We start from the raw sequence: 27,406 nt of genomic DNA on the forward strand, positions 1-27,406 counted from the left end.
AGGGTGGAGATGCAGAGCAGGGAATGTTTTATTTTTATATATATATGTATATACGTTTAAACCACTTCATGGTTTATATCCTCTGATCAGTAATAGCTGGATGTATTCTCCAATGCCAAAAAATGGTTGTTTACATGAACTCGTGTTTTGCTATTGCAGAGAGCGTCGAAAGAACCAAAAACTTGTTGATCCAAACCAAGGCTTTTATTAACTAAAAGACTGGAGCATATCACATGTAGGTCAACCAGTCCAGAATGACCAGGTCTGGCTTTTAAGACATGCCAGTAGGTGTGGCTATGCTCTCAGCCAATCACAGTCATCCTACACTACAATCTGTACATGTACACATTGGTGATAGAATCTGTACGATCACAGCTATCTGAAATGTTTTCGCTCTCTGCAGCTTAAAACATTCTTTCCAAATCTTCACAAGCTATAATGAAAAATTGATGACCTGAAATGGCAACTGTCTTTACAGAATCCACCTGACTATAGCATTTTCTGTTTGAGGACATTGGGACGCACAGTAACAGGCCCTCTGGCCCATGCACTCAGGCCCCCCAAATATATCAACTAACCTGCAAAACTTCTACACTTTTGAGGAAACCAGAGTACGCAGAGGAAACTCATACCAATATGGCAATAACATACAATCTTCTTCTAGGCAGCACCAGATGCAACCCCAGGTCGCTGATGCTGTAATCGTGTAGCCCAAACCTCACTTTCAAATTGATATGGAAAATCCACTTTGCACTGATAGGGGTCACCATATACACTGGAGACTTCCTTTCTGTGGAACACTGCCTAACCTTGACATAAGGCAAAACGGATTCTCGGGTCACCTTTCTTAAGTGGCAAAGAGCCTGATGTAACAGGATTTTTTTCACCATTCATTGGAATAATTTCTTGGTTATGTACAATTAGTCAGACTCTACAGGGAGCTGATGATGTTTTGTCATGTGTGTAATCCAGTGATCCTTGCATTCATTTAGACTACATCATGGTGAATGACTTGTCTATGTTTCCATGATGTTATTCAACAGTAGTCCCATAATTTTCACTCACCACAGGAAACCAATCTCAACCAAAGCAGAAGTGACCAGCACGTGCACGATCTTGAAGTACAAATCTCCGTGGTTTTGCTCTTTGCAATGTTTTTAATTGTTTTGCTTTTTTGTTTTCATGCTGGGAATAGTCAAATGCTGATCTTTTTCCTTACCATGAATGACTGCAGAAGATTGTCCAGTTGAAGGTTGCAGTAATGATGCCTCAAATTTTCTGAATTTTAAAAATATGAATGGCTTTCTATTAATTAAATATGAAATGGGGAAAATATCACATAATTTATGCTATTTTCATTTCATGAAAATACTTGCTTTGTATGAGAAGTAATGTGTAGCCTGATACTAATGTGAGGCAATACATAAATACTGACATTTTGTCTATAAGTTTTTAATTGCAGCATTTGACATGTATCCAATAAATATTTCAGCCACTTCAAATGGCTATTTTTCAGTTAAAACATCATCCCCAGCATAATCAATGAGGTCTATTCCATATCTATTCCAGTGACTCCCATGGAAGGGAGCCACATGTGTCCAACTAATTCTCCTTCATTTTATCCCCAGTATGTTTGATTCAGTTGTTTCAGGAAGTATAATTGCCTTGTGAAGGAATGGCAACTCTAACTTCCCATACAATATTTATCCCACCTTTAAGTTCAGGGAATTTAGATTTGGACAAATATAGCATGGAAACAGGCAATTTCGGACCACAAGTCTGTGCCACCTATTTTACACCCAAGTAACCTACACCCCCTGATACATTTTGAACCGTGGGAGGAAACCGAAGCTATGGGGGAAAACCCACACAGACACGGAGAATATACAAACTCCTTAAGATAATGTCCCAAAATTTTGTGCTAACTTTTTCTTCCATAAGCCACATCTTCGAAAGATGTTCATAAATGTAGTACTATTGCTTGATTTACAAAGTACTTGTGGGTATAGTGTTATCAATGATCCATCAACACTTGGCCTTCTAAATACCTTTACACAATACATTCTGTTTGACAGGTTTCCACTCCATCTATATCCTGACGCAGGATCACAAAGTCCTTCACTTTGTACCCTTGTGTTTAATTTAGTATCAGTGACAAACCTGGAAACTTTGCGTTTCATTATCTCCGTCAGTGATATAAATAGTAAATAATTGAGGGCCAAAAACTGGGATACTCTATGCTCCAAACTGCAAAATTCCTATTAGTTGTTATTTTTTTGCCAGTTTTCAAACCAATACACTTCCTCTAACACCGGCCTCCAAAGTTATGCACAAGCCTCTTGTGTGGCACTTGTTAAATTCCCTTTTAAAAATCTACATATGATCTCTCTAATTTGCCTTCAAATAATTTTGGCAAATTTGTCACACATCATTTCCATTTTAAAAACACATTGAGGTTTGATTGCTTTCAGCCTTTTTAAATGATAAGTAACTTCCTTTTTAAGACTGGCATATTGTCAATAATGTTAGCCATTTTGAAAAAGGAAGTCACTTTGGATGTTTTTCATTCTTCTGGTACACTCATGGAATGTAGCAGATCTTAAAGATTTTCAACCACCAAGTCCATTCTCTTGTAGATTTCTCCTTTAGACCTATTGGGTACAGGGCATTGCTTGTCAGTGATTTGTCTGCCTTGAGTCTGTGAGTTTCTCCTTTGTGTTTAGGATTTTTTAACTAGTTCTTCCATATTGCATGAAATGAGCCCTTCTTGGATCTACTCTGTGGTGAAGATCGACACAAAAATTGATTTAACAGGTCGCCACATCATTGTTTCCAGTCTTGTTCTCCACAGGTCTTACCTGTACCTTAAGTGTCTTTCTATTTGTGCATCCATAGAAACAGTTTATTTTGAAATTAAAGATGAGAAAATTGCTTTTGAGAGAAAAGATTAACTTTGAAAGGAAGGTAGCAAAAAATACCAAAAAGAATACTAAAAGCTTTAAGTAGATTAAGAGTTTTTTTTAAAGTCAAGTAGATATAGGACCAAAGAATAAATGACACTGAAGAAATTGTTACCAAAGACGGAGATGGCAGGAGAATTAAATGAGTATTTTGCATCAGTCTTCACTGTGGAAGACATTTGCAATATACCATTCTTTCAAGGGTGTTGGGGAAGAGAGGTGAATGCAGTCATGATGTCCAGAGAGAGGGTGCTTGGGAAGCCTAATTGTCTGAAAGACAAGTCTCCTGGACCAGATGGAATGACCCTCTGGTTCTGAAAGATGTAGCTATAGAGAATGTGAAGGCATTGGTAATGATCTTCCAAGAATAGATAGATTCTGGCATGGATCCAGAAGACTAGAAAATTGCAGAAGGAGGGAGGCAGTAGAAAGAAAATTAACAAGGCTGATTGGCAAGTCGTTGGAGTTGATTACCAATGATGAGGTAACAGAATACCTGGAAGTGCATGACAAGATAGACCAAAGTTAGCAGGGTTTCTTGAAGGGAAATTTTTGCTTGACCAACCGACTACAATATTTTTTTTTCAGGTAATCACAAGCAGGCTGGACGAAGCAGTGGATGTTGTATATTTGAATTTTCAAAGGCCTTTGACAAAGTGATGTACATGAGACTGCTTAACGATGAGTATTGGCTGATTGGCAGGAAAGAGTTGGAATAAAGGGATCCTATTCTGCTTGGCTAGAGGTTAGCAGTGGTGTTCCACAGGATTTGGTGTTGGAGCAATTTCTTTTTTACATTGCACCAAATGCAAACATAGCCAAAGGCATTTATTCGGCAATCCAAATTATTAAAATACAAAGATGGAAGGGAAGATAGTGAGGAGGAAACAGAAGCTGCAGAGAGACTTAGATTATGAGAACGGACAAAGAAATGTCAAATTGATTATTCTGTTGGAAAAAATATGGTCGTGCACTTTAGTAGAAGGAATAAAAGAGCAGACTATTATTTGGATGGGGAGAAAATTCCAAATTTGGAGAAGCAAGTAGACCTCACGCAGGGTACCCTAAAGGTAAACCTCCAGGTTGAGTCAGTGGCGAAGAAGGCAAATGCAGTTTTGGCATTCAGATCTAGAGGAATAAGATGCAAGAGCAAGGATGTGCCTTGTAAGGCCCCACTTGGAGTACAGGGTACAATTTTGGAATCCTTATTTAAGAAAGGATGTGTTGGCATTGGAGACGGTTCAGAAAAGATTCACAGAAAATTATTCCTGGAATGAAAGATTAACATGGGCAGAACATTTGATGGCCCTTGGACAGTATTCCTTGGCGTTCAGAAGAATGAGGGGGGCCTCGTAGAAAAATTTCACATATTGAAATTTCTGGACAGGGTAGATGTAGCAAAATTATTTCCCAAGGTAGAGGAGTCTAGGGCCAGAAGGCACAACTTGAAGGGTGTCCATATTAAACAGATGAAGTGGAATCTCTTTAGCCAGAGAGTGGTGAACCTCTGAAATTTGCTACCACAGGTGGTTGTAGAGGCCATGTTGTTGGTTGTATTTAAGGCAGAGATTGATGTCTGACAAGTCAGGGTATCAAATGTTATTGGGAGTAGGCAGGGGAGTGAAGCTAAGTGGGAGATTGGATCACCTCATGATGGAATGGCAGAGTGACTTGATATTTCAAATGGCCTATTACAGCTCCTATAATCTTGTTGGCTGATACTTGAAATTTTCAGTCTTTTGCTGCTAGGTGCTTAAAATTTACCAGCCCTCTCACCAACCACAAACTCCTATGCTTTATTTAACCTTGTCCATCATTTCCTTTTGAAAGGTTGTGTTCTCTCTCTCTCTCTCTCTCTCTCTCTCTCTCTCTCTCTCTCTCTCTCTCTCTCTCTCTCTCTCACACACTCAGAATCCCTCTTTTTAACTAGGATAAATTTCTGCCAGGTCTTATGGACCAGTTGTTTGAATATCTGGTCATCCACTGTCCACCTTGGACAACTTCACCTTCATGTCATTATAAGTATCTGTTTTAAAGTTAGAGTTACTGGGTTTTGCTCATGTGGTATTTATCCTCAAACTGCATCTGAATGTTTTCCTTTTTTTTTTAAATTGCCTCTTGGGAATGTTTAGCCACATGCTTTTTTTTTTAATCTTTCCACATTACTCATAAATTTAAAATAGCCGTTCCCTGAAAGGTTCCGTAATACTGTTCTAAGAAGCAATCCCAAATCCACTCCACAAATTCTTCTTGCATTATACTCTTGGCTGTTATATATTCAATCGATGGTGAAGATTAAAATCTCACATGACAATTGCAGTTACCTTCAAACATGCCCTGGATGTTTCCATATTTGAGCTCTATCTTATCAGGGTTGGGGGTGGGGGGGGGGGGGGGGTGAGCTATAGATGACTCACACTTGTGCATTCTTTCCCTTGCTGTTCATGATTTCAACTGAAACCAATTCTCTTACTATTCACAGCCTCTACATCATGCCCCAATGCTGCTCTGCCTTTCCTGATTAGCAATGCCTAATTGTCCATTTGGTTTATTCCTATGCAAAATCTTAACCTGGAATATTGATCCTGTTCATGCCCTACAACCTCATTTCCATAAAAACTATTAGATCGTACTGTCCTGTCAAAGTATCAACCTTATTGCAAATAAAGACTGTTCAGTGTGGATTTTGTTTTTTTAATGTTGTTAATAACACTATTTGTTGTGTGCTGCAAACTTTTGTTTATACTTTCTGTTCTAGTCTATCATGTGACAATGTCCCTCTAACTATTCTGTACTTCTATATGCTCATTCCCACTCTATTTATTGTAGATACCCTCTAATTGCTTTAAAGCCCCATCTTTAATGTTGAATGATTTGCCATGACACTGAAATTGACCATGATTCTTGTGAAGTCCATCTCAGTGGAACAGATCTCTCTTTCTCCAGTCAAATCAGAACCCATTTCTGCCATGCTTTCTCATTCTATTTGTGCTTTGCTAATTTGTACGCAACTTCTGTTAATGATCAGGAGGTTATCACCCTTGTAGTACTGTTTTTCAATCTTACACTGAGCTTGGTTAAATTTGTTGGGGCTGGAGTTCTCTTGATGGTTTTTATTTCTGAACTGAGCCCATGTTTCTATTGTGTCCATATGGTGTCCCAAGTAGTGTACTTCAAACATCAAGAAGCTGCACTTGATTTTCTTCAAACACAAACCTGCCTTTTGCAGACTGCTCAACACTTCCAGATTCTGCAGGTGCTCATCTCTTGAGATTTCTATAACCAGGGTATCATCTGCAGACAAATTGGGGAAATGGCCTGCAGAAATGTCTCCATGGTTCTCTGAAAGATGGCCGCTGCAGATAAAACTGAAAAGTACTTGTTTGTTGGTGAACAGGCCTTTGACAGCCTTTGATTCTTTAAAATTCTGTTAATATGCATGACTTGTATCCAACTTGGTGAACTGCTGCCTTCAAACAAATCTGCAAATAAGTTTTCTGTTCAAGAAATCCAAATGGATGTATCATGTTTTAATACTGGTACAGCTGCCTTTTGGAGGGCTGAACATGTACACTTTTTTGGTTATCTGAGAAGCTTGATTATTTATCTCTAGTTTTGGCTTCATAGCAAATGATACCGACTGTGACTTGAATTGTGCTGGACCATCATGGTCAATGTGAATTTTGGTTTAAATGCCCTTTATTGTGCTTGTTATTTTAAAAAAAATCTATTGTTCAATCACCTTTTGAGGGTGCCTCCAATTCAGGGGAATTTCATTCAGCTAGCCTCACCCATACAAGTCCAGACCCTGTAAAGAGCATTAGACATGCTGTTTTTAAAATCAGTCTATTTGCAGATGACATCATAATATACTTAACAGAACCAGAATTATCAATAAAAGAATTAGACAAGAAATTGAAGGAATATGGAGAAATATCGGGGTATAAGATCAATGCAAATAAAAGTGAAGCGATGCCAATGAATAATGCGGATTACACAAAGTTTAAAATAGAATCGCCATTTAAATGGCAAACACAAGCAATCCAATACGTAGATATTAGACTAGATAATAATCTAGGCCATCTAGACAAATTAAATTATCAGCCATTAATGAAGAAATTACAAGATGACTTAGAATATTGGAAAGATTTACCACTAACACTGATAGGAAGGGTAAACTGCATTAAAATGAATATCTTCCCAAGGATACAATACCTATTTCAATCGTTACCAATTCCCTTAACAGATGAATTAAAGAAAATAATAAGGAAATTCTTATGGAAAGGGGGGAAACTGAGAATAGTGCTAGATAAATTAACAGAATGGTACAAACAAGGTAGTTTGCAGCTACTAAACTTTAAAAATTATTATATAGCAGCACAATTAAGATATCTATTAGATTTATATCAAACAAGGGAAAAACCAGATTGGACCAGGATAGAGCTAGATTAAATAGGGGAGAAGGTACTAGAACATATACTTGATAAGTGGGATGAAAAACTGGTGCAATATAGAAGTTCACCAGAACGGCACCATCTGTCAACATTTGGAAGAAGATTCACGTAGAAAGGAAAAAAAACAAATTACCAACTACCAAAATTATTATTGATGCAAAATCAACTAATCCCTTTCACAATAGATAACCTTTCTTTTAGAGAATGGGAGAGAAAAGGGATTAAAAGAATAGAAAATTGTTTTTTTGGGAAATAATTTATTATCATTTGAACAAATGAAGTAGAAATATGGAATAACTCACGGTACAATGTTTGCATACCATCAACTGAAAACCTACTTCAAGGACAAATTGGGAAGCAGGCTGAGGTTACCAGAAGGAAGCAGCTTTGAATATGTGATTACAGACACAATGATAATTTAAAGATTTATAACAAACATGTACATCAAGCTGCAAGAGAAAGAAAATGATGAAATAAGCTCTAAACCCAAACAAAAGTGGGAACAAGATCTAAACATAAAGATAAAAAATGAAATATGGGGAAAAGCTATGCACCGGAACTATGAGAAATATAATAAACACGAGGTTACGCATGATACAATATAATTGGTTACACAGGCTATATAATCACACCCTAAAAGTTAAATAAATGGGACCCAACAGTATCAGATAGATGTTTTCACTGTAAGAAGGAAACGGGAATAACAGTACATGCAATTTGGGCGTATGAGTAAATGAAAAAGTTTTGGGAAGATCTAAATCGGGTATTAAACAAAATCACAAAAAGCAACATACCAAAAAATCCAGAGATCTTTCTTCTAAGTAAAATAAGAAGTAAAGAATTAAGCCTCGAACTGGATGAAGTGCAAAAAAGATAGCCTTAGCTGTCGCAAAATAATGTATAATGTCAACTTGGAAATCAGAAGAGAGCCTGAGAATACAGCAATGGTACATGGAAATGAATAAATATAGTCCATTGGAAAAAATAAAGTCACGTTATTTGAACAAATTTGGGAACCATACATGGAACACAACAGAGAGGGCCTACCGCAGACCTCCACCCCCCTAAAATGATAGAATGAGAAGAAGATGAAATAAACTGTAAAAGTAGATGACACAATTTTCTTGTTTATTTTCATTGTGTGATTACATTGTTTAATGGGTTCATTGTATATGTTGAACGTTTAATGGGTTTGGAGGGGGGTGGGAAGGGAGGGGGAAAAGGGGAGAAAATGACACTGTATATTCAAGAGGGAAATATTTGTGTGTATTTTGATTAATATAGTTCATAGTGTGAAAAATATAAAATTTAAAAGAAAAAGACATGCTGTTTTATTCTGCATTTGGTATTTCATTGCTACATCACTAGACCCTTTCACACTGGCATCTTGTCCTAGTAATTGACAGCCATCCTACTGATTAAGCTCCAGTGTGAAAGCTCCTTAATTGGTACGCAAGTGTCAAATCGCACCTGGGATGGATCGTCTAGATAGGTTGTATCATCCTCTGCATCATCCGACGGCTGCGAGCCAATTAGCCCAGTGTGAAAGGGACAGACTATCTAGGGAAAAAGTAATATTACATTGATGACATTTTTGGTGAGTGCAGGAACATGAAGGAAACAAGATTAAAAAGGTACAAACTTTGTTGACTATATAATCCTTTTTAAATTTCTAAAGAAAGTTTCAGCAGGAGAGAGCTATGGTGGATCTGCCCTCTGAGAATTCTGTGCAGCAGAGAAACCCGTCCATGAGTGCTCCGTGCATATAGCCCTTTCTCTACCATATGGAATTCTGGGAGGGCAGGCCCAGCATTGCTCTTTCCCAGGGTCTTTATAAATTGTGCACTGTTGCTTTTTGGACTTTACTATGGTCTTAACCATATAACAATTATAGTTTTATAAATTATGCACTGTCGCTGTTTGGACTTTCCCACGGTCTTTATAAATTGTGCACTGTTGCTGTTAGGACTTTCCCACAGTCTTTATAAATTGTGCACTGTTGCTGTTAGGACTTTCCCACAGTCTTTATAAATTGTGCACTGTTGCTGTTAGGACTTTCCCACAGTCTTTATAAATTGTGCACTGTTGCTGTTAGGACTTTCCCACGGTCTTTATAAATTGTGCACTGTTGCTTTCTGGACTTTCCTATGGTTTTAATCATATAACAATTATAGTTTTATAAATTATGCACTGTCGCTGTTTGGACTTTCCCACGCACGGTCTTTATAAATTGTGCACTGTTGCTGTTAGGACTTTCCCACAGTCTTTATAAATTGTGCACTGTTGCTGTTAGGACTTTCCCACAGTCTTTATAAATTGTTGACTGTTGCTGTTAGGACTTTTCCACGGTCTTTATAAATTGTGCACTGTTGCTGTTAGGACTTTCCCATGGTCTTTATAAATTGTTCCGCTATGTGTTTTATATCACTTTCCCACTGTCTTTATAAAGGTCATTATAGGCCACCACAAGGACAGGAGCTGAAGTGCTCATGCTGTGCATAATGCTTAATTATGTTATAATTAGGAATGCTCAGGATTTGGGGTAGGTCTGTGATTGCTCAATGCATCATTCAAACGTCATTAGTGGAGGATAACATCTTCTATCCCGGGGATGCCTTGTGATGAGCATGAATAGGCACAGAGAACCAGTTAAGTGGTCCCGTGTAAAAGGGAAAAGCGGCATCCTTAACCGACTCACTGAACGGCCAATCAACTGGTTAGCCAGTGTGAAAAGGGCTAATGACTCCTACTGTTTTCACCTGGATACTTTCTCAAATGTTGAAGGTTTTTTTTCTGACATGAGGTTGACATGATTCACTGGTATAATGCAATATTCTGTGTTTAGCTCAAATGCTACATTGGTCATTTACTTTTAGGACCATAAGTAATTCTAAATTTAAGTCACCCCCTTTTCATTAAGCAAGTGAGTATTGCATCTGTTACAAATTTTGTTCTTTACATGCTGAGAATGCATGGGAAAGACCTTTTTGCTCAACCTTTTTGGTTATTCCTACAAGCTCTGTTGATGTAATCTCCTGAACCATTTATGTCTGAACCAACATTAGATTTCTTTTCCTCCACCTCCAGTGGTAACTGCCTTTATTCAACTTTTAAAATAGCTTTATTTGTTTTGAAACAACATATTTTATCATGTTTCAGGTCACATGGAACAGCTGGTCTTGCTTGCAAATCCTGCACGTCTTCACTTGCCAATTTCACAGCAGGGGTGATTTTCAGTGAATTCTCTCAGGTCATAATTTCTCCAACAACCAGACAATTTGAGACTGACTTTTTTTTTTAAGCATCAGTATTGTTTCAGCAAAGAAATGTGAAGGCATCTTTCAATGTTCCTCCTTTGTGAAGTTGTTGTGATGCTTTTAGGTCTGTTTAGGTTTGCTTTTTAAAGTTCATCTTCTTTCCTACCCAACTTTGCTGACTAGGGAAATTGTTCCCTTTGTATCTCAATATAGAAAAAGTGCACTTGAAATTTATCATTTAGAAAGTATTATTCTTCAAACCTGCTGAGTCCATTTGTCTGCACAATTAGTCTTTGCAGACTTTGGCTGACACCAGTTTGACCAAAGAACTCTGCACTGACACCAGACTAGACCCAAAAGTGCAATGACTCCAGATGGCTTGGAGCAAATTAACATTTTGAATCAATTGATAAATTGCATGCTCTGCTACAGATCTCAAATTAGTTTCTGCAAAGGCACTAATTAAAATAATATCTAATTAAAAAAGGTCTGAATCAAAATTTGATGTCCTGAACGTGTCACAAAATTTGTTTACAGCATTATAGTGCAAATATTGTTTTAAATTGCATTTCAAAAATAGTGTAAAAAACACATCAAAGTGATGTAGTGTGTGGTTTATTGAACATTTAGAAATCTGATGGCAGAGTGGAAGAAGCTGTCCTTGTATAGTTGAGTGTTTGTCTTCAGCCTCCTGAACCTTTTTCCTGATGGTAACAGTGTGAAGAGGGAATGGCCTGGGTGGTGCAGGTCCTTAAGGATAGAAGCTGCTTTCTATAAACACTGCCTCTTGAAGACTGGTGCCTGTGATGTCATTGGCCAATTTTTCCTGTCCTATGCATTGGCACCTCCATGCTAGATAGTGATGCAACCGGACAGAATGCTTTCTATGGTACACCTTAAAGAAAAATTAGTTTGAAAATAAAATTGAAAGAAAGTTGTGATTACTTTAAAGCTGTCCACGAGATGTGTCTGGGTCCAGGAAGATTCTAGGATTGTGCAATCCTCCTTTTAAAACTGAAAAATGAAACAACAGTGTTTCTGTGCATTTCACTCCCTTTCAAGAGGTTAATGAGACAAAAAGCAGATAAAGTTGTACTTTAAAATTGTTAGTACAATACATGAATTTAGTTTATTTTTTAAACCACATCTCATAACGGTCTCTGGTTTGAACTCTACAGTAGGCTCTAATTTTTTTTAAGCACATTTGTATTTTGAATTTTCAACTGTGTTGGCTGCACAACTCTTGACGAAAACCGGTTTATTCAATCCAGATGAATATGAATGAACAGGTGTGTTTTTAATTCAGAAGATAGAATATGTATGGAGAAGACAGATTACTGCAATTCCAAAACATTGAATATAACAGTGAAAATTGATCCAAATATTCCAATAGCAAATTAAGCCTACCAATGAAAGTTTTTGATTTGCAAGGAGTTGTGTCCTATGAAATCAGTTGTACAACACTCTCATTAATGTGCACCTGTGGTTATTATCCAAAATTATATTAACTTCACGGTTTTGCTAAGAGCTGCTGTGTAAGGAAAAGCAGTTGTAAATAATTGAGGGCAGATGTGCCTCTTTAAACTTATTTTATTTCTTCCCATCTAAGTTTTTCCTTTGCAGTGTGGCAATTTTCTGGAACAGTTCCCAAATTTATTCTAGTTTCAAATGTTTGTTATTTATAGTCTGTTTTGACTGGTCTTTTTCAAAGTGATGCCACAGCTGAAGTTGTAAACATTTTTTTCTCTTTTCCTCCAACTTTGTTACCTGATGTTCATAAAATCCTGCAAATAATTTGTTTCAATGTCTTTTTAAAAGAGCTGTTATTTAATTATAATATTTTGTCCCCAAGTGTTAAGCCCCTTTCGCACTTGCAAGTGGTCCCAGGAATTAACAGCCAATTGGCCTAAAAAGAGTCTTGCGTGAAAGGCAAATCTTCTCAATGGATAGATGGCCACAGATAGCTGGGCTCAAACCCCCCGTCTGCCACCACCCCCCCAGTACAATCCCCAGTGTCTACAGATGCCAGCATTGCAATCAGGCAAGTGGGTTCTGAGATAGAAATGACCCAAGTTTTACCGTGAGTGCAGGAACATGAAGAAAAGATCAAATGAAGGTATAAACTTTCCTAAGGGGAAAGTCACAGCGGTGGGGGGGGGCGTGGGAAGAGAGAAAAAAAATAAATAACAATGGCAGACAATTTTTAAACAATGTGGGAAAGTTGGTTGCGCTATAAACACAATTTATAAAGACCGGTGGGGGGGAAGCGATGGCGGACCTGACTTGCAAGAATGCAGTGTGGCAGAGAAACCCCTTCATGAGTGCTCCGTGCATACAGCCCTTTCTTTGCCACATAAAATTGTAGGAGTGAAGGTCCACCATTGCTTTTCCCGTGGTATATATAAATTGTACGCAATAGCGTTACCAACTTTCCTGCTCTGTTTAGAAATTGTCCATTATTCGAGTTATTGCTAGCACTTTCCATGGTCCCTTATAAAGAAGGTTTATAACCATATAACCACTCACAGCACAGAACAGGCCAGTTCGGCCCTACTAGTCCATGCCATAAAAAATCCCCACCCTCCTAGTCCCACTGACCAGCACCCGGTCCATACCCCTCCAGTCCTCTCCTATCCATGTAACTATCCAGTCTTTCCTTAAATGTAACCAATGATCCCGCCTCGACCACGTCTGTCAGAAGCTCATTCCACATCCCCACTACCCTTTGCGTAAAGAAATTTCCCCTCATGTTCTCCTTATAATTTTCCCCTTTCAATCTTAAACCATGCCCTCTAGTTTGAATCTCCCCCACTCTTAATTGAAAAAGCCTATCCACGTTTACTCTGTCTGTCCCTTTTAAAATCTTAAACACCTCTATCAAGTCCACTCTCAATCTTCTACGCTCCAGAGAAAAAAGCCCCAGTCTGCACAACCTTTCCCTGTAACTCAAACCTTGAAATCCTGTCAACATTCTTGTGAACCTTCTCTGCACTCTCTTGTATCTTTCCTATAATTTGGTGACCAAAACTGTACACAGTACTCCAAATTTGGCCTCACCAATGCCTTGTACAATTTCATCATAACCTCCCTACTCTTGAATTCAATACTCCGATTTATGAAGGCCAACATTCCAAATGCCTTCTTCACCACACCATCTACCTGAGTATCAGCCTTGAGGGTACTATTTACCATCACTCCTAAATCCCTTTGTTGCTCTGCACATCTCAATAGCCTACCATTTAATGCATATGACCTATTTAGATTTGCCTTTCCAAAATGTAACACTCCACACTTATCTGTATTAAATTCCATCACCCATTTCTCAGCCCACACCTCCAGCCTTCCTAAATCACCTTTTAATCTACGGTAATCTTCCTCACTGTCCACAACATCACCAATCTTTGTATCATCCACAAACTTGCTTATCCAATTCTCCACCCCTACTTCCAGATCGTTAATATATATAACAATAGTGGACCGAGGACCGATCCTTGAGGAACTCCACTAGTCACTGGCCTCCAATTGGACATACAATTTTCTACCACTACTCTCTGACACCTCCCATCCAACCATTGCTGAATCCATTTCACTACCTCCTCATTTATTCCTAATGCCTCCACCTTTTTTCCTATCCTCCTGTGGCGAACTTTGTCAAAAGCTTTACTAAAGTCTAAATAGACAACATCCACAGCTTTCCCTTCATCAACCTTTTTTGTAACCCCCTCGAAAAACTCAATCAGGTTTGTCAAGCATGATCTACCCCTGACAAAACCATGCTGATTACTCCCTAGCAATCCCTGTACCTCCAAATATTTGTAAATACCATCCCTCAGAACACATTCCATCAACTTGCCCACCACAGACGTCAGACTCACGGGCCTATAATTCCCATGTTTACATTTAGACCTTTTCTTAAACAGCAGAACCACATGCGCCACCCTCCAATCCTTTGGCACTACCCCCGTGGCCAGTGATATCCTAAATATCTCTGTTAATGGTCCCACTATCTGTCCACTAGCCTCCCTGAGTGTCCTTGGGAATATTTTGTCCGGTCCCGGAGATTTATCCACATTTATCTTTTTCAACACAGCCATCACTACCTCCTCGGTTATCCTTATATGCTTCATAACCTCCCCACTATTTTTCTTTACCTCAACTGGTTCAATATTTTTTTCCCTAGTGAATACCGAGGCAAAGAAATCATTCAAAATTTCCTCTGACTTCTCACTCAGCCTACCGTCACTATCTACAAGGGGTCCAATTTTATCCCTCACTAATCTTTTACTTCTAATGTACTTATAGAAACCCTTTGGATTTATTTTTATTCTGTCTGCCAAATCCTCTTTGTGCATTTTTTTGGCCTTTCTAATTTCTTTCTTAAGATTCCTTCTGCACTCCTTGTAGTCCTCCTTCAAATTGTCAGCTCTCTGTTCTTTATACCTCTTGTACACCTCCCTTTTTCTCCTAACCAAATTTCCAATATTCCTCAAAAACCAAGCCTCCCTATGACTTCCAGCCTTTCCTTTGATCCTCACTGGGACATAACTACTCTGTACCCTCAAAATTTCTTTTTTGAATATCCTCCATTTCTCATTTACACCCTCACCTGAAAATATCCTGTCCCACTCAATACTCCCCAAATCCCTTCTTATTCCTTCGAAATTTGCTCTTCTCCAATCCAGAACCTCAACTTTAGGCCCCTCCTTGCTCTTCCCTAAAACTACCTTAAAACTAACAGAATTATGATCACTAGACCCAATTGGATCTCCAATATTAATGTCTGATACCTGACCTAGCTCGTTCCCTAACAGGAGATCCAGTATTACACTGTCCCGAGTCGGTTCTTTTACTAATTGATTCAGAAAACAATCTTGAACACATTTAACGAACTCTAGCCCATCCAGCCCTCTAACTGCATGGGTATCCCAATCAATGTGAGGGATGTTAAAATCTCCCATGATCACTACCTTATGATTCTCACACATATATGTTATCTCTCTACACATTTGTTCCTCTAGTTTTCTTGTCCCATTTGGTGGTCTGTAATACACCCCTATTAGCACCCTCATATCTCCTTCACCCCTCAATTCCACCCAAACAGCCTCACTGGACGATCCCTCCAGACCATCTTGACACCTCACGGCAATAATGTCCTCCTTAACAAGCAGAGCAACTCCTCCCCCTTTTTTACCCCCTGATCTATCACATCTAAAACAGGGGCTGAAAGGCTCATACTGTGCTGTACATAAAGCTTAATTATGTTATAATTAGGCATGATTAATTTAAGATCATAATACATTGATCAAGACTTAGGGCAAGTCTACTTTGCTCAATGCATCATGACGTCACCAGTAGAATATAGAACCGTCCTAATCCCAGAGATGGCTCTTTCAAGTGTAAATGTGTGCCTTGTCCAGTTAAGAGTGGTCAAGTGTGAACAGAAAAAACACTGTTCATATCCTGGGACACTGAATGACCGATTTAATCAGAAGCAAGTGTAAAAGGGGCATTACATTTGAGGCCACTTGAGTGTGGTATTTTTTTTCTACACCAGTAGTCTAAAAGTTGAAGAAATATTTGAATTTTTGTGCAGTATTTGCTAAATTTGGTTTCAGTGATGTATTCGTTTTGATTTTGGAAATATTTTCAGCATAAATGAAATTGGACACAAAGGAACTCCCTGCAGGTCAGTAGCTGGTGTGTTGACCAAAAATTTGGCTTTGCCAGTCTTCTCAAGGTGGGAAAAGTGCAATTTTGCTGAAGAAATTTGATGTTAATATAACCCAATGAAATGGCATTCTCTGGTCCTCAGTGCAAATTATGCAGGCCTGCAAATAGCCACCACAAACATACACACAAGCAATATATATGCAGGACAAGTATTCGTATATACAAATAAATAATGTTTGGTAAATATGAGTATCTCAGATGGTTAGTGTGGGCAGTTCAGTTAGCTGTTCAGCATTCTCACTGCCTGTGAGAAGAAGCTGCTCCTCAGTCTGGTGGTGCTGGCTCTGATACTCCTGTATCTCTTTGCTGATGAGAGCAGCTGAAAGTTGCTATGTGCAGAGTTAAGTTGGGGGGGGGGTCCTCAATGATTTTGTGTCCCCTTGTGTTGGAAAAGATATTAGATTCAGTGGGTTCACATAGAGATAAGTCTGGATGTCAAAGGTTCCTTTATTGTACACAAGGAAATTAAACAGGAGAAGATGTTAGACTATACTTCATCACTCTCACTAATTAATAGCTGTAATGGCACTCACATCAGATCATGATTTGACACATACTGGTGGGTATCTACACAGTACAAAACTATAACAGTGTAAGCAGGCACATTGAGTGCAAAGGAACTTGATAACAGTAGCTGCTTACCCGACCACATACTCCTGCACATGTAAACATTCACAGACAGGAACTTTCAAACACCCTCCTGATTCCCTGTACCAATGGGGGTGTGACTTCCTGAAAGCACTAATCTATTGCAGTACTATGGCTTAACTCCGCGTAGTGCACACCATATCCAACTACTCCTCCAGTGACATCCACAGTAGGGACCTGGAGTGGAGCGATGTTCATAGCTTGGGCCAAGAGGCAGAGTGTTGGAGTTTGTGTTCTGAGCTCTATGTCTGGCCACTAATGATGCCTGCATCATACAAATGAGCCAATAGTAAGGTGTGCATAATGGGTGGCCCAAGTCCAATCTTGATTGGCAGGTGATACGACTTCTGACTAGGTTCCCGACTGGGAGGTAATGTAATCCTTTGCAATCCACAGATAACAGCCCTCTTCAGACAACAATCCTGGTAGATCACGTCAAGTGGGGAAGAGGTGGAAGGAGACCCCAGTGATCTTCTCTGCCACTCTTGTGGTCCTGTGGATTGACCTCTGATCCCAGTTTTTCTGTTTAATCAACAGAAAATGTGATGTGATCTTGCAATTAAAATAATATTAAAATTTCTGGATATATTGTTTCTTTAGAACTGCTTGGATTTTTTTTTTCCAGTCCATAAGTGTATAACACAAAAGGTACTCCAGTGTTTATGCAATCAACAATATTCCTCACCTTTTTTTCTTTCCACTCACATACCACTATAAGTAATCCCTATGCCATAAGTGTTCTGTGATGAGTAAGGGATTGCTTAAGGTGGTATGTAAGTGGAAAGAGAAAGTTGAGAACCACTGCTCAAGACCCAATTGTTACTGAAATATTTTGCTTGAGAAAAATTGCCTTGGCCCATTTCCTTTGGAGTTATGAAACCATGCACATAAGAGTCAATTAGGTACGATTAGAACAGTGGTTTTCTAACTTTTTCTTTCCATGCACATACCACCTTAAGCCATCCCTTACTCATCACAGAGCACCTATGGCATAGGGAGTACTTAAAGTGTACGTGCGTGGAAAGAAAAAGGTTGAGAATCACCGTTTTAAACAAAATGAAAACTGGTGGTGCAATCTAATCTTTTCATTCAAAAGGGCTAGTGTGATCCCTCACTATTTTACAATATCCACACATTTCATTATTTATTTGGTGTTTGGCAAACACAAGCAGCTCCACTTAGGTTCTGGCCTAAAATTAAAGGAAATCTGAAAAGGATATTAATATCTATAAAAGTGAAATTCAATAATATTTTGCCTGAACTTACTTGTGAATTCTATTTATTTCTCTATTCTACAATGGTCAGCAAATTAGTGTTTTATTTTTGTATTTCTGCTGCACTCTGTTCTCCCCCCTCCCCCATTTGTCTCTAGTCAGTGGTGGGGGGTGGGGGTGGCGGTTGATGTGTGGCACCAAGCTTCTCGTTCTTAATGGTCGATCATCCAGAAACTGGTGGATTTGAAATACTTTTGAATTGACCCAGATGATTGGGTAGCTGCATTGTGTACATAGCATCCAATACAGTTTTTGGGTGGCACGATTAGCTTAGAAGTTAGCAGAATACTATTACCGGGTCAGTGACCCAGGTTTGAATCCTGCACTGTGTGTATAGAATTTATACATTCTTCCAATGCCTGTGTGGGTTTCTTCTGATTTCTGTCCACCCTTCAAAACATATGGGGGTTGTTGGTTAATTGGTATATTTGGGCTGCATGGTTGGAAGGGCCGTGCTGTGTGTCTAAATTTTAAAAAGTGCCTTTTTAGAGATTGGAGCAAAATTGATTGGAAATGAAGATTGTAGGAAGGAACTATTGAACATTAACTTTTATAATGCTGTTGGTTATGTAGAGGGTGCATCTGGATATGACTCCTGCAAAGCAAGTAAATTGTTTTATCATTAATACAAAAATACAGTAAAAATCTTGTGTGTTATCCAGTTAAGTCATGCAAAAGGTGGTGTCGGGAGCAGTGTACATTTATCTGGGTTATTGAGAGATGTAGTTTAAAAAGCATGCAAGAGCACATTTTACCAGTCTGATAACAACAGAAAACCAACTGTTCTTAAAGCTGGAGATTTCTCAAGTATGTACATTTTCTACCAAACAAGATAGCAAGAACATATCTGGGGTGTGATGAGTTGTTTAATATGTTAGAGGCTTTCCCAAGACAGCAGGAGGCATAGACAGAGTGAATGGAGGGGACATTGGTTTTACATTAAGCTCTTACCATCCTCTAAAATTTCTTGTAGTCTTAGGTAGACCAGTTTTATACCAAGTTGTGATTTAGGAAAAGTATGGCCTAAATATCAATTTAATACTAAAGTCTGCCTGATGATTCAGACTTTCCTTCTCAATTTAATGTTTTCTTACTCATTCATCCCTTTCTCTGAAAGCGATGCTCTAATTAACAGCAAGGGCTATTTCACTTAAAACTGTGACTAGATGTGAAAGGTGTGCACTAATTTTAATTCTGTTCTCTGAAATTGTAGATCTTACTGCATCAATGATTCCACTTTGTGGATAATCCTGCTGTCTAAATATTGGTTGATTTCATTTGCACCAACATTCTTAATGAGAGTATTGTTCAAGATTAATACTGGGTTTTTTTTTTCAGGAATGAAAACAAACCCTGGTCTCCAAATGGATTTGAAGATGGAAACACTCAATCTTTCAAAGGCAATTTTCAGGTGCAGCCACAGGTAGGTATTGCACATAATGCATTTTCAAAAGTAGTCTTTCTGAAGATACGATTTAATGCCAGTATTCTTAAAGTCTGAATATTGTCTCATTCTGATGTAACTTGGGTATTCTGTTGTACTGCCAATTTGCAAGTATAAATTGAACCGTTTATAAAAAAAAAAGCAGCTCAGGAAACAGGCCATTCAGCCCTTTAAGTCTGTGCCAAAACATCATTCCTTTAGTCCCAGCGGCCTGCATCCTTTCTATAACCCTCCAGACCTCTCCCATCCATGTATCTAACCAATTTATTATTAAAACTTAAAATCAATTTCTGTTGACTTGGGGGAAGGGGTGGGGCAGGGCAGAAAGCACGTGGTGATTCCATTTCAATGCACCAATCTGCGCAGTCTGCCCATTTAATGTAGAGTCCACTATGCAAAGGAGCTCAATTGAAATCAGCTATTGAAAACCAAAATAAAATTGGTCAGGTAGCATCTGTGGGGGGGAGAGAGAGAATGATTTTTTTTTATATAAATTATTTCTATATTTAGTAGATATTCTTTTCTATGGTTGGCTTGCTGGCCAATTAAAGGTTATTAACCTGGTCATGGTCCTCCTCCAGACTGTGATGCTAAAAGTGTGGTTGAAGGTTGACAGACCTGCACGGTCTGTGTAAGTAATCAGTTCTGCATCATTTTTGTTCAGTTTTAGCAATTTGTCAACATTCCTGCATGCAAATCAACATGAGAAATCCCTTGAATGTTGAAATATGAACAGATTTGTGGGTGATGAGAGGCTTTCAGGAATATCTGATTATGCCATGAAGCACTCAACAACTGTAATCATCCATTATAATGGATATTTTTGCCAATTAACTTTTGTCTGCAACCCATGGTGGGGCAGGAAAAATGTATGTATCACGTGACAGGACAAGGTGAAAATGTACAACATAAAGTATCTCTTCTAGAGAGCAATGGGCAAAAAAATGGGTCTTTCATCTTGGTGCTGTTCATTAATTTTGGCGGGGAGGGGGGGGGAAACAAAGCAAACCTTGAAGATGCTGAAGAAAGTTCTCCTCCAGGAAACAAATTGTTACCTGTTTTTGGGGGGTTAGGAGGAAAGTCTGAAGCGATTGTCTTAGTTGGTAACAGATGTTGGCCTTGCCAGTAGGAATTTGATGGCAGGATTGCATTGATTGAGAAAAAGGTCTAAAGGACCATTTCGGGTGAACCAGTTGCAGAGATTAAGCAGAACAAAGGTGTAACAAACCAAAGATTGTGCAAAAGTACTTAGCTGCAGAAAGTGCTAGTTGATGCGAAGTGGACATCAGAATGTGTATCGGTGCAAGGTGAAACGGCGCACAAGGAAATGAGGCAGGAGTGGACTGACAGCGCAGAGAAGAGAAAGGTGGCACATTGATTCTGATTGGTTCTAGCAAATTGGATGTTGACCCAACAGGGTGGTTCAAGCGAACCTGAAAGGAATACGGCGATGAAAGGCAGATGGGGCTGGGGCATCAGAGGCTGATGCGGGAGCAAGAATGGACAGAGTTAAGGGGAGAATAACCAACAAATGCGCAACGGTCATTAGAAACTTGGAGATTGGTGGGTGGGGGGAGAGTGGGCTGCCAAATGGGGGGAGATGTAAGCTGATGGAACCAGGGAGGGACAAACCTTGTGGAGCGAAGTAAGAGCAAGACACCTCACCCCCGGAGGTAGCGGACAGCAGAGAACTAAAGGCAGCACCTTGATTTGGATTGATTTTGCCAAATTGGGCGCGGAGCCTGTAGGGTGAACCTCGAGCGGATCTGAAAGGAATACGCGCTACAAATTGAAGCGGACGTGAAAGTGAGAGTCTGACTCTGAAGAGAGAGAGAGAGAGAGAGTGAGAACATGGCCTAACCGACTGTGTAGGGTGAACCAGGAACGGGGATAGGTGGGGTGGGAACGACTAACGAACGCAGTAGTGAGCGACAGAAGCTAGAGGCAATGCAATGGTTCAGATTGTCTCTAGCAGTGCTGAAAGTGATGGCCAAATGGACCATGACATGAATCTGGAACAGGTGAACAATGGGGGCGGCCAGGGAGAGCGGGCTGCAAGAAGATGTATTGCGGTGCAAAGTGACGAGTAAGTGCACCAGGGAGAGGGAAGCACCGACAGATCACAGCAACGTGAGAGCAAAGCGTGATGCGCCGGGCGGCAGAGAAACAAGACGCAGTGCGGTGATTCTGATTGGTCCTGGCAACTGGATGCGGACTCAGCAGGGAGAAGCTTGAGCAGACCTGAAAGGAATACCGCGCGGGTGGGGCTGAGGAGGAACGTGAAAGGGTGATAATCCAATGAACTGCATCGGGAGAACAAAGCAGTTCAGCAGGGTGGAACTGATGTGGAATGGAAGGACGGCAATGGATAACGTAAAAGGGCCATGATCTGACGAAAGCATATCAGGGATTTGGGAGGGCTCTGTGATGGAAAATGGAACATTAGATGTATAGTAGCAAGTTGGTGTGGCCAGGTAGGATGAAGGGTGAACAGATGGAGCAGGTAGAGCGAAGTGAGGGCAAACCCCGTTGAAGGGAGTGTGTGGCAGAGAAATGTGTGTATCCTCATTGTATGAGGATGGGTACTCCTCTCAGTGAAGGTAAGTTATTGGCTCATGCTGAGATGGAATTTCCTCCCAATCTTGTACCTCTGCCCATCTACGTATGGCAATATCAAGCAATCAAATCCCACCAGGATATCCATTTGCCTGAGTCAAAACCGGAAATTACCCTTTTTCGTGTCTTTAAATTTATCTCTTTGCAAAGAAACAGCTCACTAACCTTCTGAGAGTCTCATATGTACAAAACAATATTTACTTACATATGTATTTGTGTGTTTTGTCTGGTTATTTGTCTAAGTTTTGCATCAAGCACCGATGCAAGTTGGGTCATACTTGTACAATCAGGCGATGATGCACTTGAATGCGCAGAAGTAATCCGCTGCAGAGAGCGCCGCGAGATGTGTATCGGGTGCAAGATGATGAGACGGCGCACCAGGGAAGGTGAAGCATGAACAGGACAGAGCGAAGCAAAAGGCCACACGATAATTCTGATTAGTTTTGGGAAATTGGGACCTGAAAGGAATGTCGGGTACAAATTGAAGAGGTCATGAAAGTGGAAGGCTGATTGCAGCTCGGGAGAACAGGGTAGAGCAAGATTGGGGATAGACCATGTCAAGGAGCAACTATCCATCTAACGAACGCGGTAGCGAGTGACACAGAAGTTAGAGGCAATACAATGATTCAATCTGGTTCTGGATTCTGGCAGACTGGGTGTAACAAGAGCCAATGTGAGAGTGGAGCTTAAACGGACCAGAGAGGGGGGTGGCTGGTGGGGAGCTGAAGGTGATGGCTGAATGGACCCTGAAATTAATCAGGAACAAGTGAACAATGGGGAAGGATATTTGACGATGGAAAGCGCCATAGTGATTCGCAGGGAGAGCGGGTTGATGAGAAGTGGTCGTGTGCCGGTGCAAGGTGACAAGACAGTGCACTAAAGAGAGTGAAGCACCGACAGGGCAAAGCGACGCGAGAGCAAAACGTGTTGGGCTCTGTTGTGACAGGCGGCAGAGAAACGAGAGGCAGCGCAATCTTTCCGATTGGTCCTGGTGAACTGGGCGCGGACTCGGCAGCATGAAATTCGAGCAGGCCTAAAAGGAATACAGTGGGGTGAGACTGGCTGACATGAACATGAAAGGGTGATGGTCTCATCAGCCTGTATGGGGCAAACCTAGTACAAGAATGGACCATGTAAGAGGGCCATTAACCAACAAATGCACTGACTGATGGGAATATATAGTGGCAAGTTGAAGAGCCCAGGAAGGATGTAGAGTGAATATATGGAGCAGGTAAAGTGAAGGCGAGGGCAAACCCCATTGAAGGTAGCGCGTGGTAGAGAGAATTAAGAGTGTGTATCCTCAATGTATGAGGATGGGTACTCATCTTCACAAGTGCTATGTAATTGGCACCCATTGAGATGGAATTTCCACCTAATTTTGCTTCTCTATCCACCTCCTTATTGCGTAAATAAGCAATCAAATCCCACCAGGATATTCATTTCTGGTTTTGCCTGAGTCAATACCTGAGATTATCTTTTTGAGGTCTTGCTCTTTAATTTATCTCTTCACTCCCTTTATTCATCAGTCACAATCTTATCCTCTTTGCTTGTGTACAGAATTAACTGTTCATTATGTGACAGATTGTTTTTTTTATAGTATAGTATGCATACAAACATTTCAAAACAGATCTCATTTTAAAATACCAGTGCTCTGCTCAAGCCAGACAGTCCAGGTTCTGGGTGCCTTTGGGGGAAAAAAAACTTTGAAGAATGCCTATATGGATTTCATAAGTAGGTGTTAATTGGACATGCTGTGGAGTAATGGATTATTGCTTTGGAAAGCAACAGATGAATGAATTTTGAAGTCTGACTGCAGTTGGTGGTTCTAAGAGGGTCATGTGGTTTTCTGAGAGAGCAAGAGAAAGAATCCAGTTCGATAGTTCAGCAGCAGTAGCTGGGACTGGAACAGGACAAGCTGGCAAGCTTGTGGAAAAAACCCCATTTTGAAGATGGGTTGTGAGTTCTTAGTTCAGCCTGTCAAAGCCCTTGTGGTCCATACAAGAGGAGAGGACTAGCTGCATAATGTTTCACTTTAAATATGGGAAACAATAAGGAACTCTGTGATGACCTGAGAGAAAGAGGTTATCATCTGGAAAACCCTGATGAGGCAAGTTTCTTCAGCAAGAGACTGAAGTGGCTGATCTAAAGGAATCAGTTGTGGGTGTCCAACAAGCAACAAATCTCTCTCTGAAAACTGACGAGAACCTTCCTGAGTGGCAACCATTTACTCTTCAAGTACCAAAGCCTGGTGAAATTCATAAATGTTAAATTTTGTGCACAGTATAAGAATTGCCTGCAATCAGTGAAGTTGGAGTGAGATTGGACTGTGAATCAAATAACTTTTCTGAACTTACACACACATTACATAACATGCACAGACTTAGAAGGGGGTTAAGTTGATAGTAATAAGTTAACAATTGATCCTGTTTTCATGTTTAAAGATAATTAAAAGCAACTTTTGTTGAAGTAATAATTTTCTATTGCTGCCAGGGGATTCATAACAATTGACTGTAGTTTTCTGCTTTCCAGAGTGTCCTGCAACCACTCCCTGAGATCCTTGACCTATGCATCAGGGATACCACTCTGGAGACACCTTTGTATTCACAGAATCACTGACCTGTTCCCCATACAATATAACTGTTCCATTATTTCTATCTCACCATTCAGCTGAGCTACATGTGACACAGCATGTTTCTGCTGCAATCCAATGTGAAACCATTTGCCCCAGCGGCATCCTACCACTTGCTTCTCTGTCAAGTAATCACCTGTTCTCTCTGTCTGTGCAAACTTGGTCTGAGGTACCAACCTCAATTTGTATCCAACATCTTGGATATTCTACGATGACTCCAGGCACAACTCTAATATTTCATGCAATTCCTTGCTTTTCCATTTGAAATGGCTTTGTGATCTTTGGCGCTGCTTCAACAGTGTGTAATATTTGGGACCAAATTGTATCCAGGATAGAGATTATTTTGGTTGGTTCTGGCAAATTGGATGCAGACCCAACAGGGTGAAGCTGCAGTGGACCTGAAAGGAATACGGCGTGAAAGGCAGATGGAACATGAGGCTTCACAGGATGGAGTGGGCAGAAGCGGGAGCAGGGATGGCCAGAGTAAAGGAGAGACTAAGCCAAGAAATGTACAATGGTTACTAGATACATGGAGACCTGGGGGGGAAGGAAAGTAGGGCACCAAATGTATGGAAATGCAAGATAACTCAACGAGGGAGGGCGAACCCGAACCGACTGACGGAGCAAAGCGAGAGCAAGACATCTTGCGCGGGCAGCTGAGAATAAAGTCAGCATGATGATTCCGATTGGGTCCTGCCAGATTGAGCAAGTTCGAGCGGACCTGAAAGGAAATACGGGGTGCAAACATGAAAGTGAGGGGCTAATGCTGGCCTCGGCAGAACATGGCCTAACAGATCGTGCAGTGTGAACAAGGAGTGGGATTGATGATGTAAGCCATGAACGCGGTAGCGAGTGACACAGAAACTAGAGGTTTTACAATGATTCAGACTGATTCTGGGAGACTGGGTGAATGGGAGATGTGAGGGTGGCATTTAAATGGACTGGAAATGGAGGTAGTTGGTGGGAGCTCATAGTGAAGGCCGAATAGACTGAGGTGAATAAAGAACAGACGAACAAAAGGGAAAGGACAATTAACCAAGAAAAGCAGAGTCGTGATTCCATGCAGGGAGAGCGTGTTGATGGGATGTGGGCTGCGAGACAGTGCTTCGGGGGAGGGAAGCACTGAGAGGGCACGTTGACGCAAGAGCAAAGCGAGTTGGGCTCAGTGATGACGGGCGGCAGAGATGCAAAAAGCAGCACGGTGATTCCAATTGGTCCTGGCAAACTTGGCATGGACCTGAAAGGAATACGACGGGGGGGGACTGACGCGGGCATGAAAGGGCAATAACCCAACAAACTGCATCGAGGGAACAAAGCAACACAGCGGGGTGGTGCTGACGCAGGTAATGCAAGGATGATGGTCTCCTCGGGCCGCGTGGGGTGAGCTGAGAACCGTGAAAGGGGGCCACTAACCAACAAATGCACCACAGCAATGAGCTGTAGTGAGGGTTAAGCAATGGGAAATGGACTGCCAGATGTATAGTGACAGGTTGGTAAGGCCAGGCAGGATGAAGGGTAAACAGACAGACCAAGTAGAGTGAAGGAGGGCAAAACGTACTAGGAAGTATGTGGCAGAGAAAAGTAAGAGTGTGTATCCCAAATGCCTGAGGATTGCTGCTTATCTCGTTGGTGCCATATGATTGGCTCCTGCTGAGATGGAATCTTGCTTTTATATCTACCTCAGTGTTCCACAAACAAGCAATCAAATCCGAGCATTCCTGGTCTTACCTGATTCAAATCCTGACTTTACCATTTTCAAGTCTGGTTTTTTTAATGTATCTCTTTTCTCCCTATTTTCATCTTTCAAAATCTTGTCCTCTTTGCGTTTGCTTGTACAGATTGAGCAAGTTCGAGCGGACTTGAAAGGAAATACGGGGTGCGAACATGAAAGTGAGGGGCTAATGCTGGCCTCGGCAGAACATAGCCTAACAGATCGTGTAGGGCGAACAAGGAGTGGGTTAGGGTTGACTGTTCATTTTCTGCCTCCAGAATGTCCTGCAACCATTTCTTGAAAGCATTAGCAGAAGCTTCAGAGGGACCACTCTGGAGTCACAGAAACACTGACCCCGTTCCCCTCGCAATGTGAACCACTTCCTTCAATATAACAGTTCCACTATTTCTTTCTCACCAATTCAGCTGAGCTTCACGTTACACAGACTTTGTTTCTGCTGCAATCTAATGTGAAGTCACTGCCCCAGCAGTATCTAAACAGGATGTCAGTTTGAGAGGATTGTTCTCGAGATCTGCACTACCTGCTTCTTCCTACTCTGCCCAGCAATCCTCCATTTTCTCTGCCTGTGCAGATGTATCCTAGGGTATGAATATATCTCCTAATTTGTATCCATGCATATTTCAACACTTTGGATATTCTACAATGGCTCCATCCATGACTCC

At 40.5% G+C, this 27,406-nt stretch overlaps 1 protein-coding gene across 1 annotated transcript in view; it reads left to right on the forward strand.

Annotated features, from left to right (window-relative positions):
• LOC138743248 (PDZ and LIM domain protein 4-like) overlaps positions 1-27,406 on the forward strand; it is an 87,399-nt gene that overhangs the window by 41,000 nt on the left and 18,993 nt on the right. The window contains exon 3 of the mRNA XM_069898222.1: positions 19,662-19,746. Coding sequence (XP_069754323.1) covers positions 19,662-19,746 — 85 coding nt within the window. The remainder of the gene's footprint in view (positions 1-19,661; positions 19,747-27,406) is intronic.

This window comes from Narcine bancroftii, chromosome 9, assembly GCF_036971445.1.
Source record: "Narcine bancroftii isolate sNarBan1 chromosome 9, sNarBan1.hap1, whole genome shotgun sequence".
Classification (NCBI taxonomy): Eukaryota; Metazoa; Chordata; class Chondrichthyes; order Torpediniformes; family Narcinidae; genus Narcine; species Narcine bancroftii.